Source organism: Schistocerca americana, chromosome 5 (genome assembly GCF_021461395.2).
Source record: "Schistocerca americana isolate TAMUIC-IGC-003095 chromosome 5, iqSchAmer2.1, whole genome shotgun sequence".
Taxonomy (NCBI): domain Eukaryota; kingdom Metazoa; phylum Arthropoda; class Insecta; order Orthoptera; family Acrididae; genus Schistocerca; species Schistocerca americana.
In genome coordinates, this window is record NC_060123.1 from 308,089,581 (window position 1) to 308,105,070 (window position 15,490).

Sequence of the window (15,490 nt, forward strand, 5' to 3'; positions counted from 1 at the left end):
TCAGATTCATCGATGACATTTTTGAGATATGAACTGGGCATGATACCCCATCCACATTCCTCCAGAACCTTAACACCTTCTCCCCATTCACTTCACCTGGTCCTCCTCAATCCAACAAGTGATGTAGACCTCCACCTCAAGGAAGGCTATATCAGGACCTCTGTCTGTGTTAAATATACCAACCACCAGCAACACCTTCACTTTGACAGCTGTCTCCCACTCCATACCAAGAAGTCTCTTCTGTACAGCATAGACACTACTGGGCACATCTGCAGTGATGATCAGTCCGTCTCCGAATAAAACAGAGGCCTCACTGCAACCTTCACAGAATGAAGTTAGCCACCCAACATTGTACAGAAAGAGATTTCCTGTGTCTTCTCTCTCCTTTCACCTCCCACCTTCCACACATGCACCATCCTGCCACCAAATGGCGCTCCGCACATGGCTCAGTGTCATCCAGGACTAGGGCAATTGAATCACGTTCTCTGAAAGTGTTTTGAATACCTCTCGTCATGTCCTGAAATGAATATCCTTCCCACTATTTTCCCCAGCCCTTCCCACAGTAGAATCATACACAATATCCTTGTCCATCCTTACTGCATCCCTGCCTTCAGCCCCTTACCTCCCTGCAATAGACCAGGACACAAGACCTGTGCCATAAATCCTCCCACCACTGTCTACTCCAGCAGCCAGAGACAGTAGTCATGTGCGTGTGCATTATGCTTGTGTGAATGTGTATGTGCTTTATCAAACAATCGAAAATCCAGGATGAAATGTTAGTGTTATGAAAATGATAGTTGCTGCTCACCATATAGTGGAGATGCTGAGCTGCAGATAGTCACAACAAAAAGACTGAGATTTTGGGCAACAAGGCCTTTGTTGAAAATAGACAACTTACACACACACACACACACACACACACACACACACACAAACACACAAGACCACAGTGTCTGGCAGCTGAAGCCAGACTGCGAGCAGCACTGCATGATGGGAGAAGCAACCATTTGGTGGGGGTAAGGAGGAGGCTGGGGTGGGGACAGGGAGGGATAGCTGGATAGGGGTGGAGGATGGTAAAGTGCTGCTCGTGGGAATGTACAGGGATGAGTTGGAGAAGACTGAGGGTGCATTGGTGGACTGGAGGGCTGTGTAGTGGTGGAATGGGAACAGGGAAGGGGCTAGATGGGTAAGGACAATGACTGATAAAGGTTTGAGGCCAGAAGGGTTACAGGAACATATGGTATATTGCAGGAAGAGCTCCCACCTGGGCAGTTCAGAAAAGCTGAAGGCCAGATGGGTTACAGGAACATAAGATGTATTGCAGTTCAGAAAAGCTGGTGTTGGTGGGAAGGATCCAAGTGACACAGGCTCTGAAGCAGTCGTGAAAATGAAGAACGTCTTGTTTGACGGCGTGCTCAGCAATGGGGTGGTCCAGCTGTTTGCTCGCCACAGTTTGTCAGTGGCCATTCATATGGACATACAGCTTGTTGATTGTCATGCCTGTGTAGAATGCAGCACAGTGGTTGACCCTTAGTTTATAGATCACATGACTGGTTTCACAGGTAGCTTTGAGTTTAATGGGATAGTTGATGTGTAGATGGTGATGGGAAGATGTATGGGACAGGTCTTGCATCTACATCTATTAGAGGGTAATGAATCCTGAGGTAAGGGGTTGGGAGCAGGGGTTGTGTAGGGATGGACAAGGATTTTGTGTAGGTTTGGTGGGCAGTGGAATACCACTATGGCAGGAATGGGAAGGATAGTGAGTTGCATATTCCTCAAATCAGGGCACGACGAGAGGTAGTCGAAACCCTGTATGTGCGCTCTTTTTCAGAAGGCCTTTTGACTGAAAGCTAAACTGTACAGCAGTCTTCTTGTTATGCCTGTTTGTGGCTCAAGGTCACCTCTATATGGTGAGTAGCAGTCCATGCGTTCCATAATATTGTTATTCCATCCTGCACTTACAGTTGCTTGATGTCCAATGTTGGATGCAATATTTGGGTTGAGAAGAGAACAATTTATATTGTGTACATTTATATTGTGTAATAAACAGGTTGTTAAAACTGTAGCTCACCTTATAAAATTGAGTTCACTGCCAGAGCACACACAGTACCTATGTACACATCGCTAGCATGTATTTTGCTATTTGTTATTGCTGTTATTAATGTGTGTGTAGGGGGGGGGGGGCACACACACGCTTGATTGTTTGTGCGTGCTTCTGAAAGCTAAGATAATGTCGTGTACTTTTATGTGCCTAATTGGCAGTACTAAATATTTCATCTTTTAAAGATAAGTACTGGCCAGTGATTCTCATAATTTTTTGGTTTGTTGGAGTGAATTTTCCTTCTGGAACTGGTGAATTATTGTGATTTCCTTATAATGCCAAGTATGTAAATTAACTTACAGAAATAAATGCAAAATTTCTTTTCTATTTTAATAACTTTTGTCCTCCATATGTCAAGTTTGTATGTGGTTTTGGATAGTTGTGTTGAACTTTGTCTTATTGCAATTTTTTGTTCTCAGGAATTAAAACAGAATGAAAAAAAAGACACATATGCAGCAGGCACAAAGAATCTTCTCCTTAAAGCATATGACTTCCACATGGTGCCTTTTTACGTTCTTTCAGCGTACCTGTTTAACCCATATATTATTTTAAACTGTGTAGGTCGAACAACTACAGTGTTTTCAAATTTATTGTTGGCATATGCTTTAGCATCAATGTGCACTGGTATGTAACACTTTTTTTTCTCAAAACATAACCTGCTTACAGTTACAGTTGACTAATATTTTTGTTGTTAGTAGCACCTTGATTATGTCTAAACTTTTTTCCTTAGTGTATAAAGGTAATTGTAGATAGATATTGGACTGCATCAAGTGTTTCAGCTATTCATAAATAAACAATAACTCATATGATATTAAGAAAATGCAAGATTTGCAGCAGTCAGTGCACGATTTAAAAACTGATTCAAATTTTCTTAGGAATTGAAATAAATTGTTGTGTGTTGCAATTTAGAAACTGTTACCTATCTGTTCATATTTCTTTTTTGAATATTTGCTGTATCGTTGATGAATAATGTCTATTGGGTGTCCTTGTGTCTTCCATATAGTTATCTAAAAGTCATTTTATGTGATATGTGCGTAAGTGTAATGCAGTCTTCACTATTGATATAAAGTAGATACACACAAAGTGACCTGTGGAAGTGTTACAGGTGCTCAACCTAATTCAGATCTGTTGAGTTGGGGGAGAATATTTGAAAACTCATAACTTGTGCTTAATATCATTTGACCACTGATGTTGTCCAATGGTTGTATTTGATGCAATGCAAGATTTCATTGATACCAGGGGCAAATGCATTCTGTTTGGATGTAACCAGTCACCAAAGACATTATAACACCAGGAACAGGTTTTACAATGGCACATGAAATTACCTTTCTTTCAATGTAAATTCTGTGCCATACAGTTTATCTCATCTGCCTGTGATGTTGATGTGATACATTACGCAGCTTTTGCTTAACTTACATACCTGTCAAATGAATGAAAAGCTCAGTTTCTCAGGCCAGAAGCCCTTTTCACTGGTTATCAACAATTCAATCAGTATGTTAGTTACTGCAGGTTGGTCATTTTATGAATGACACCTGTGAGGTATGGTTGATGGATTTGCTGATTTGTGAAATTATGTTTCCAATTGTGTGCTACATCATTTTGGATATGTTTTCAGAGCATAAATAGGGATGAGTTTCACCTGTGTAGTCAGTTTCTATCAATAGCCTTACCTACCTTCCTGTTACACATCAATATTTCATTGTTGTCTAAAGTTTATCTGACTATTCATCATTCCTGTCACATTGAAATGAATCTCTATGACTGTCAGTTAAGAAAAAGTTGAAACACTACAGAAATAGTGTCATTTGTGAAATTGAGGCAGATTTCTCCCAAGTTAACCCAGTATGTGTGCCTTACTTGTTCCATTGTTAGTCAATGGGGGATTGCACAGTTATTTTTTGTGGTTTTTGCATTGCTAAACAGGTAGTTTGCAGGTTTAGAATGAGCTCATAGTTTTGTGATCATGCAGTATCAAAAGCCAACTCCATATGTAATTGTGTGAAATAATTCTTGAGTTTTCTTCTTATTCACCACATCATAAACTAAGGCCAAAATACCTATAGTATAAAGTTACTTGGAAAGTGTCATATTAAGAAAGCCAAGTAGTATGCACAACAAAACAGCATCTTCAGAACAGGGAATAATAACTATAGGTGCACCACAAGGATTGATGTTGGGTCTGCTGCTGTTCTGTTTATGTATAAATGATCTGCCATCATATATTCAGGAAGCAGAAATAGATTTCTTTTGCTAAAAATGAACTATTATAATAAAGCCTAATGGCCAAACATGATACATGCACTCTTTAGTGCACAGTACATGACCACACCATTGTAAGTAGTGCATTAAGGAAAATCACTAAATGAAACAGAATATTCTAAATTCTAATGTGTTTCTATTGGTAGAGCTTCTGAAACATACAGCTCTGCAACTTTTGTAAATGAAACCTGGATTGATAAAAATAATGTCCGTGTTGAGGATAATATCAAAGAGGGGGGGGGGGGGTCCGGAGGGGGGGGGGGAGGGAGGGGGGGGGGAGAGAGAGAGAGAGAGAGAGAGAGAGAGAGAGAGAGAGAGAGAGAGAGAATAATTAACTATTTGACTGCTGCAGAAGGGATTGCCACTTACCATGTTGACCAGAGAATCATTATTGGTAATCCAGCTACCTGCCCACTAAGTGCCTTGTCATTAAGGTGACCAAAGTCATGGGATACCTCATAATATCATGTCGGACCTCCTTTGGTCTGGCATACTGCAGCAGCTCAATGTGGCATAGACCCAACAAGTATTTGGAAGTCCCCTGCAGAAATGCTGAGCCACACTATCTCTATAGCAGTTCATAATCATGAAAGCATTGCCGTTGTAGGATTTTGTGGACAAACTGACCTCTCAGCTATGTCCCATAAATGTTATATGGGATTTGTGTCGAACAATCTGGGTGACCAGATAATTTGCTCAAATTGTGCAGAATGTTCTTCAAACCAATTGTGAACAATTATGGTCCAGTGACATGGTGCAGTGTCAGCCTTAAAAATTCCATTGTTGTTTGGGAATATGAAGTCCACGAACGGATGCAAATGACTTCCAAGTAGCCGAACATAACCATTTCCAGTCAATGATGGGTTTAGCTGGATCATTGCACCCATTCTGTTCCATGTAAACACAGTCCACACCATTATGGAGCCACCACCAGCTTGCACAGTGCCTTGTTGACAGCTTGGTCTGCATCTTCTCATGGGATCTGCACCACACTTGAACCCTACTGTCAATTCTTACCACGTGAAATCAGGTCTCATCTGACAAAGCTACAGTGTTACAGTCTTCTAGGGTCCAACTGATATAGTCACGAGCCCCGCAGCGGCATTGCAGGTGATAATGTGCTATTAACAAAGACACTCACGTTGATTGTCTGCTGCCATAGCCCATTAACACCAGATTTCGCTGCACTGTCCTAATGGATATGTTTGTCATACATCCCTTGTTGATGTCTGTGGTTGCATTGTTGCATGTCTGTTAGCACAGATAACTCTGTGCAAACAGGGCTGCTCTTGGTTGTTAAGTAAAAGTTATCACCACTGGTTGTCCGTGGTGACTGATAATGCCTCAAGTTTAGTATTTTCGGCACACTTTTGACCCAGTGGATCTCGAAATATTGAATTACCCAATAATTTCCGAAATTTAATGTCCCATGCATCTAGCTCCAGCTATCATTCTGTGTTCAGAGTCTGTTAATTCCTGTTGTGCAGACAGTCGTGTCGTGAACCTTTTCACATGAATCACCTAAGTACAAAGGACAGTTCCACCCGTGCACTGCCCTTTAATACCTTGTATATGCAATACTACTGCCATCTGTGTATTTGCATATCGCTGTCCCATTACTTTTGTTACCTCAGCGTAATATACGTATAGGGAGTGTATATGTATTTGGACACTTCGTGCTTTTCAAAACTTCTCTGCATAGACTCGGCGATTGAAATAATTTTGTCAACTGATAATTATGTCATTTCAATAAGTTTATAGACAGAATTTTAGTACCCTGTGACAAAAACAATGTGCATTTTTAGATTTATCTAAGTAGCTCAGTGCTTCATTATGGCTACTCACCCTTTAATACTTGTTCTTCTCCATGTGTGCCTCACTGTATACCAACTCAAGAAAGACTCAAACAAACCACAGCTTTCGTTGGAATGTTTTTGTAGTTCAAAATGTCCTTCTGCATCATTTATATGTGAAAGGAATTTACTATCACATCACTCTAATGTATCTCTGTTTATTGTTAATGATTAATGAAATCCATCTCAGCTGATCAGTTGCATCTAATTAAACAGAACAGGGAATTAGGTCAAAGCTGCAGCATCTTAATGAATAAAGTAGGCAACTGACAAAAAACAGCCTTTTGCTTAATCATCAATAAGTTGTGCTAAATGTGTAACAAATGATCTGGTTGTCGTATGTGATGTTAAAGAACAAATCCAAAAACTGTGCTCATACACATTCTGCCAACCACCTGGCAAAAGTATGGTGAGCATGCACGGCTTGATGCGTACAGTAAGCTGTCCAGATGGGGCCATTCCACGACTGAAGTAAAAATGTAAACATAATACTTGGCCTCAGTCGAGTATGATAGTCAACTGTGTGACCATAATTGCTACTAGCAATGACAACCTTAAGTACAGAACTGATATCAAAGAGTACACAATTAATCCAAAGAACCAAAAAAGAGAGATGAACTGGGTAGTTGTAAGCATGCAGCTCCCTTATAGTAAGTTACCAATGCACAAGAACTACCCAGTTCAGTTATTTTCAGTTCTTTTATATGTTCAGTGACAAGATGATGATTGTTATAACTGCTTTTATTCTGTAACCATGATCACTAATTTTGGTTATACAAAGGGTTGTATGATCAAAATTAGTGTTTCTGTTGTATGTAATTACTCCACAAACGATAGTACAATTAGTTGTAAGACACCATCAAGCTAATGGTGATACTGTATTTGTGTAACCATTGGTATATGTTCTCTTCCATTGTAAATAATTATAGTAAGTTCAACACAGCTAACTTGTAGTTAAACTTATAATATACAACAAAAAATACCAGTTTGGTTGATTTAGCTCTTTTACATTTTTCAGAGACAATGAATTTTTGTAAATATGTTACTCATGACTTATGATCATTTGAGAAGCCATAATTACCATTCCTGATATGTTTTACATAACTATTTTACAACTGTATTTTACAATTTTTCACTTACTGTCATAGCTGTCTAATGATGATGTTGTTGGGTATAAGTACTATCACCTGATTCCTTGTTATTATGCATAATTGAGTTGCCAACTTTTGTTTGTTTCTCTGTTTTAGTTGTTTGGATTGTGTACTCTTTGATGTCAGTTCATTATTTAAGGTTTCATCATTGCTTGTAATGATTAAGATCACACAGTTGAGTATTGCACTTGTCTGAGACCAAGTATTAAGTTTATATGTGTACCTCTGTCATGGAGTAGCTGTATCTGCTTACTATACTCCTGCCAGGCGGTCGGCAAAATGTTTATGAGCATTGTTTATGGATTTGTTCTTCAACATTACATATGACAACCAGATGATTTGTGTCATGACTTGAGCAGAACTCAGTGAGGATTTAGTATAAGGCTGTTATCACTGTGAGTTGTCTATTTTGTTCATTAAGGCATTGTAGCTTTAGCCTAATTTAGTGGTTTATTTCACAGCAGGTAATATGAAGATGTTCCATGAACGAAACTGGTCAGAACATAATAAATATGTAATGTGTAATAATATAGCTGAGGTGGTTTTCATTAACATTAATGTCAGCTGCAGTGCTCAACATTTATTATACACCACAGTAAGAACTTCTTCACTCCAGTTTGTTGAATTTTTTTCATGTGAGTTGCATGTTGATTTGATGTTTGTTTTATTTGTTAGACTGTGTTCATCTGTCAATAAATATTTTGTGTAAGCAGTGTAATAAAGGCACAAATGTTGCTGTCCTGTATAGTAGCTTATCAAAGGTTTCTTTAATTTCGAATTACTACTCCTGAATTGGAAATGGCTGACCGACTGAAACAAAGCATTATTTGGCACAATGATGATTAATTTTTGTTTCTCCTACGTAACTCGAGAAATAACCACTCTGTAATCTGACATGTCTAGTCTTTCCTGTTCATCTGTGCTAGTATAATAATGCTTATGATATCACCTTTTAAGGGAGACGGAAAACTCTTTGCAGTTTGCTACAACATTTCAAGCCCATAAGACCAACAAAATTTCCTAGGAAATATTTTTTAAAACCAAGCAGTCTAGGTTTCCAAAGATACTTAAGCATAATTTTATTTCATTTATGTAAAACACACACACACACACACACACACACACACACACACACACACGACCACTGCCTCTGGCTGCCGAGGCAGTCTTTTTGTTGTGCCTAGATGTGACTCAACAACTATGCTACAAATAATTTTTGTATGTCTCATGCTAAATAGGTATTACAACTTCAGAAATGTGGAAAAATGTTTCAAAGTCAGGCACTCTCTCACTCTCTTTGTTCAAAAACCTTTTACATCTGCTGTATGTACACTACATGAAATGATTACATTTACACATCAATAGCACAATCCGTGCTGAGGTACCAGGTATCGAATCGTGCTGAAGGACTCAAATTAGTACATGATGTAGCCTCCACTGGCAGCAATTCATGCACTGACTGGCAGCCAGTCAATTGTACAGATGGAAAATACAGGGTGTACATAAAGTCCGGGAACACTTTCTATTATTTATTGCACAAGAACTAAACATTGTACAGATGTCATACATATTGCCTTTTGAAGAGAAACTCTGAAAGTTTTTTTTTTTACAAACATTCAATATGCGAATCATGAGTGACCCGGCAGACGTCAGTACGGTAACTGAATTCTTGTCGTACCTGTCCTAGCATGGCGTCGTCAACTGTGGCAGTCGTTTCCTGTATTCTATCCCGGAGCTCTGCTACATCACGTGGTAGAGGCGGTACATACACCAGATCTTTAATGTGTCTCCACAGAAAATAGTCACACAGAGAGAGATCTGGTGATTGGGGAGGCCATTTAATGAAACAGCTCAGCTGTCCCCTTCTGTAGCACAGCCGATCCATCGATGTGGCAGCTCAGTGTTCAGGTACCCATGAACTTCACAATGAAAATGGGGTGGAACTCCATCCTGCTGAAAGATGAACAGAGAGCCATTGCTACAACATCTCCAAGTAGGAATATCCAGTGACAGTGCTCTCGGCGAAGAAGAATGGCCTGTACAGTTTTCGATGTGACAAGGCACAAAAAGCATTTATCTTTGGGGAATCATGCTCAAATTCAATGCATTCACGTGGTTGCTTTGTACCCCAAATTTGACAATTATGCCTGTTCACTTTCTCATTAGTGTGAAAAGTGGCTTCGTCGCTAAAAACTAAGCAATCAACAATGCCATCCCCATCCTCATTCAGTTGTTGCAACTGCAATCAAAACTCAAAACACTTGTCTTTGCCGTCATCATTGAGCTTCTGCACTAGCTCCAATTTGAATGTCTTCATAGACAGCTTCTGTCGCAGGACTTTCCACACTGCCATTGGAGCCATTTTGAGTTCACTGGATGCACGACTCACCAATTTCTTTGGATTCCTTATGAATGTCTCTCGTATGCGCTCCACATTCACTTCAGTCACACTGAGATGTCCGCTTCTCTTTGCCAGGCACAAGCAACCCGTCGTAATGAATTTGTTGTGGGAGTGGTAAATGGCCTTCCTTGTTGGTGGCTTCTTACCGTACTTGGTTCTAAACACCCGTGGAACAGCTGTAGCACACTTGACTTTGTTGAACTCCAACACATCGAAAGCTTGCCCTGCACCTGAACTCGCCATGTTTGCGACTAGCGCTGACTATCGGCGGATTACCAAACTGCACTGCGGTGGTATACATGAAAAAAACTCTCAGGGTTTCTTTCTTACATATGTATGATATCTGTACAATGTTTGGTTCTTGTGCAATAAATAATTAAAAGTGTTCCCAGATTTTATGTACACCCTGCACTGTTCTGGGATACATTGTCACATCTGCTCGACCTGTTCACGTAGTTCCATAAGAGTTGTTGGTTCACGAGACAATTCTCGTCCCATCATATCCCACACATGTTTGATTGGTGACAAGTCCAGAGATCACGCTGGCCAGGGAAGTTTCTCCACATCTTGCAGAGCACATAGAGTTTCATGGGCAGTATGTAGGTGAATATTATCCTCTTAGAACAACACATCACCTTCCTATTGCAAGAATGGTAAAAGAATGGGTCTAATAACATTCTGCTTAGTGCCTAGGGTGAGGCCAATGCATCATGGACAAATGCAATCTACAGGACAACACTCGTTAAGCTTAGCTTCGGTTGTAGCTACACTGTATGCATGTTAATTTACACCATTAACTCTTCCAATTTGCATGTTCATGGTACTAAACAGTGAAATATCTATTGGCTGACTACATCCTACGCTGTGAATATCTGTTATCATTGGCTGGTGAGATCACGTGACATGAGCTATAGTTGGCTGATAAAAGTGCATCACAAACTCGATTTCAGTGCTTCAGAAACTAATGTGGAATTTGAATTTGTTCTTTTGTAATAAGAAGATACTCAATGTGCATGTTGCTGCGCAGCAAAGATCTTTCCAAAATACATTATTTTTTTACTGTGTGTCATTTCCTGTAGTGCCACGAAGTTCTGTGCCAGTGTATAAGACCTTTGCCATTAAAAGAACTGGTAAGTTTTACAGCTCTGAGGAAAAGTAGACTGTCACTTAACATGGAAAACAATGTGTTTTCATCAAGAAGAAGGGTATTTTCTTTCAGGAAAAAGTATATTTTTGCTGGGAAATCCAGGAAAAATCTGGCATCATCCCCCCCCCCCCCCCCCCTCCCCCCGAATATACACCCTGCTGCTGAGTGGACGTCCAGGACTTCGTCTACAGGTGTGAGACTGTTCATGTGACCTCTGATTCCAGCATCATTGCACAACTGATGCAGCACATCCAACTTGGGTGGCAATTCTCTGGAAACACCATCCTGTCACACGGAAGGCCACAGTTTGACCCCTTTTAAACTTGCTTAGTTTGCTGTAGGAAGCATGCCTGCTTACTTGCTTCACATCTTTACATCACCCTCATCTTTCCTGCTGTGAGCATTTCATATTAAAGGGTAGACACAGATGGCATTATGGTAGCTATGCCACTACATTATCTTTTGATGGACGACATTGAAACCATTATCAGTACATCTAATATCCCACAGGTGGCATACGCCCTAATCAGGTCAAAATTGACATTATCTCTCAGGGGTACTAATTTATTTATGTACTTTTATTTCTTTCCCTAGTAGTGTATTTTCCACCCTTCTTTTTGATCTGGATTTTGGACAGACACTGAAAAAATTAAAAATATATTTTAATGTTGTTGTTTTTTCCATTTAGTTTAGAGAAGTATCAATGTAAATTCATCTTTTGTATCTCATCACTGATGGTTAATTGAGGAAAGAAACCTGTCTGACTAGCTTTGTGATCAGGTCCAGATGACTGTGGGATGCTGAGCAATCACTACATCATCCTCTGCATTGCATGTTCTGCATTTGTGCCCAATTTCTCTGTGCAGTTTATATTTGGAGCAAATTTTGAGTGTTTACTTTCAGTATTTGGAAAATCCCTTGCAGTAAACTATAGACACTCCTTGTCATCATAATGCCTTCCTCTGTACTTAGTATTGTACCAGTGCGGCCCTTACATAAGTTGCGATCTGCAACACAGTGCGATTACTTTATTCACTCACTAGCCTTTCGGTAATTCTTTTCCATCTCAAATATTTCTGTGACATTACAGGTGATAAACATCAATTCACAGTCCGGTTTTTGTTCCAAAACTACTTTGTTTGGATTGAGTATACTGTCTGAAAAGTAATCTTCCCTTGGGACAATTGGCTTTTGTCCATGAGTAGCTTGTAATATGTTTGAAACACACTGTCAAATGTTTACAAACTTCATTAACAGTATTTCGAATTTTGAATAAACTGTATTCTTTCTTACTGGCAAAATTTTCATTGTAGTGAAGCCATGTCTGTGGCTCAGTAGTTACTCATTTCCAGCTTCTTCACACAAGCTATGAGCATACAGATAACAATGAAAGAATACAATGCCTTAGATCCTGTTTCTTTTCATATTGACAGTCAAGAATGCTCTTAATCTGTTGTATTTATCTTGGTGTAGAAATAAAATCTGTCATATTCATGTACTACAGATTTCATCGGAGCTTCTGTACAAATATGAGGAGAAGTATAGGCCGTGTACCAGTATGTTCCCAGAAGCTGTATTGATAAAGGCTTTCGCAAAGGCATTAAACTTACTTTTCGTCCAGTCAAACATGTTGATACTGCATGCTCTTTTTCTCAGTCATTTCACTCTCACTTCAGACTGTCAACAATTTTCATCTCTTGTAGAAACAGATGGGTGTATTGCACCAGCTGATGTACACAGATCAGGACTGCCACTTAGAGATGAGTTCATTTTCAAAGGGGCATCTAGTGGAAGTCTGATTCCTCGCTCTGTACAACTGACGTCATGCCATTTTCCTCATATAAACAAATGTAAGTCAATAGTCAGTAACTAAAACACAAGAAGAAAACGGCAAAACCCAAACACAGCAGCAAACAGGGGCCTCCAGCTGATAAAATTCTTGGGCAGAAATAGGACGATGTGCATTACCACTCTTAGCACAAAGGTGTCTGAGCAGCAGTGCTTATTTACACATCTGGAGCACCAGGGGTAGGCAGGGTGATGTGCATTATCATATTTAGAGCACTTGGCAGAAGACCAGCGGTGAACTCAAACAAATTGGAGCTCCTAGGGACAAGAACAGTGGTGCATGTTAACATGTCTAGACCAGTTAAAGGGTTAAGTAAAACTACTGTATAGCAGTGGCATTAATTCTAGACACTTCGTAGAGAGTCATTGAATATTGTATTGAGGTGTATGTTTTAGTTGAAATATACATTATAATTTATTGTAAAATTCCAGGAAACATGCACTGATGTGCGCTGTTTGAAAATTTGAGTTAAAATATGAAAATTTAACTAAAAATAAAACAAATTACTCACAACCCAGCAAATTCAGAAAATTACAAATTATTTGGTACAAATGTTTTTCCAAAGCTTATATTTATTTCATGGGATATCCTTTCGATTTAATCACTGCCCTAGTTGTACTTGGCATGGAGTGTATCAAATGTTGGACATCTTGTGGTTAGATAACCGTGAGCTGCTAATTGATGATTTCCTCTAGTATCTCCCTGTTGTTACTGTGCTTCTGCTGTGAAATCATAATTTTCAGCCTTGACCTCTAAATTCTCAGTTGGGTTGAGGATGAGGCTGTTGCTAGGCTAAGTCAGCACACTGATGCAATGGTCAGCTAATGTTTTCTTACTGATTCTAGCCTGTGGTATGACTCACTGTCTTGCTGAAAGGTGCACTGATTGTGGTTACCTTGAAACCAATCGTGGATAGAGGCAGCAGTTCCAACACTAAGATTGTTTCTTGGTAATTTTTGATATTAATCTAGCCCTGTAATACCTGAAGCTGCCCAGTGTCATGTCCTACCATGCAGTCGCAAACCATGACACGTGAAATACTTTGTAGTGGCAGTGGTGCACTCAGGCAATAAGTCTTTCCTGTTCGGGGGCAATCCAACTTAATTCCATTGCCACCAAAGATGATAATCTTAGTCATGTTGCTCCAAATGACTCTAACCCAGCCTTCTTGCATCCACTCCCTGTGTTTGAAAGCTAGTTGCATATGTTTCTATCTCTGCATTTTTTCAGATAAGTTGTTTTCTAGGAAACATTGCCCACAAACCATTTTCACGAAGTGTTTGTCTGACCTTTCAATCAGAAACTTCAACTCCTCAAGTCTTCAAGATAGCATTCTTTCATGATATGCATGTGATCTTGCAAAGAAAGACACCAGATTCTGCGACAGTCTTGATGAGTCAATATTGATTTTCTGCCAGTTCTTGGAGCAGTTTTGATTGACACGGTTTCTTCATACCATTTACGGCCTTTCATCACTTGCAGCTTTGGTGGCCTCGACCCAACTTTTTTTCTCCAGAAGTATAGCATTCTTCACAGTGGGTTATTGCCTTACTGCTTTTACTCAGTGAACCGTCTGCTTGTTTTAGTGCAGGATACATTGTTTTAAATACTGTCGTCTGTCTCAACTTGGTTCACTTTAAAGATGTCATACACTTCAATAAGAATAATGGAGTACTGATGGCTACAGTTACATCAATGACCAGATCACTTTTTATCACTGGCTAAAGTAATATATTACTGGCCATTAAAATTGCTACACCAAGAAAAAATGCAGATGATAAACGGGTATTCATTGGACAAATATATTATACTAGAACTGACATGTGATTACATTTTCATGCAATTTGAGTGCATAAATCCTGAGGAATCAGTACCCAGAACAACCACCTCTGGCTGTAATAATGGCCTTGATACGCCTGGGCATTGAGTCAAACAGAGCTTGGATGGCGTGTACAGGTACAGCTGCCCATGCAGCTTCAACACGATACCACAGTTCATCAAGAGTAGTGACTCGTGTAATGTGACGAGCCAGTTGTTTGGCCGCCATTGACCAGACATTTTTAATTGGGGAGAGATCTGGAGAATGTGCTGGCCAGGGCAGCAGTCGAACATTTTCTGTATCCAGAAAGGCCCACACAGGACCTGCAACATGCGGTCGTGCATTATCCTGCTGAAATGTAGGGTTTTGCAGGGATCGAATGAAGGGTAGAGCCACTGGTCGTAACACATCTGAAATGTAACGTCCACTGTTCAAAGTGCCGTCAGTGCAAACAAGAGGTGACCAAGACATGTAACCAGTGGCACCCCATACCATCACTCCGGGTGATACGCCAGTATGGCGATGATGAATACACACTTCCAATGTTTGTTCACCGCGATGTTGCCAAACATGGATGTGACCATCATGATGCTGTAAACAGAACCTGGATTCATCCGAAAAAATGATATTTTGCCATTCATGCACAGAGGTTCGTCGTTGAGTACACCGTCACAGGCACTCCTGTCTGTGATACAGCGTCAAGGGTAACCGCAGCCATGGTCTCTGAGCTGATAGTCCATGCTGCTGCAAACGTCGTCAAACTGTTCGTGCAGATGGTTGTTGTCTTGCAAACATCCCCATCTGTTGACTCAGGGATCGAGACGTGGCTCCACAATCTGTTACAGCCATCCGAATAAGATGCATGTCATCTCGACAACTAGTGATACGAGGCTGTTGGGATCCAGCA

At 40.0% G+C, this 15,490-nt stretch overlaps 1 protein-coding gene across 1 annotated transcript in view; it reads left to right on the plus strand.

The window, feature by feature from the left end:
- The window catches only part of LOC124615323 (phosphatidylinositol glycan anchor biosynthesis class U protein), a 92,048-nt gene that overhangs the window by 27,682 nt on the left and 48,876 nt on the right, over positions 1 to 15,490 (plus strand). The window contains exon 3 of the mRNA XM_047143123.1: positions 2,524 to 2,728. Coding sequence (XP_046999079.1) covers positions 2,524 to 2,728 — 205 coding nt within the window. The remainder of the gene's footprint in view (positions 1 to 2,523; positions 2,729 to 15,490) is intronic.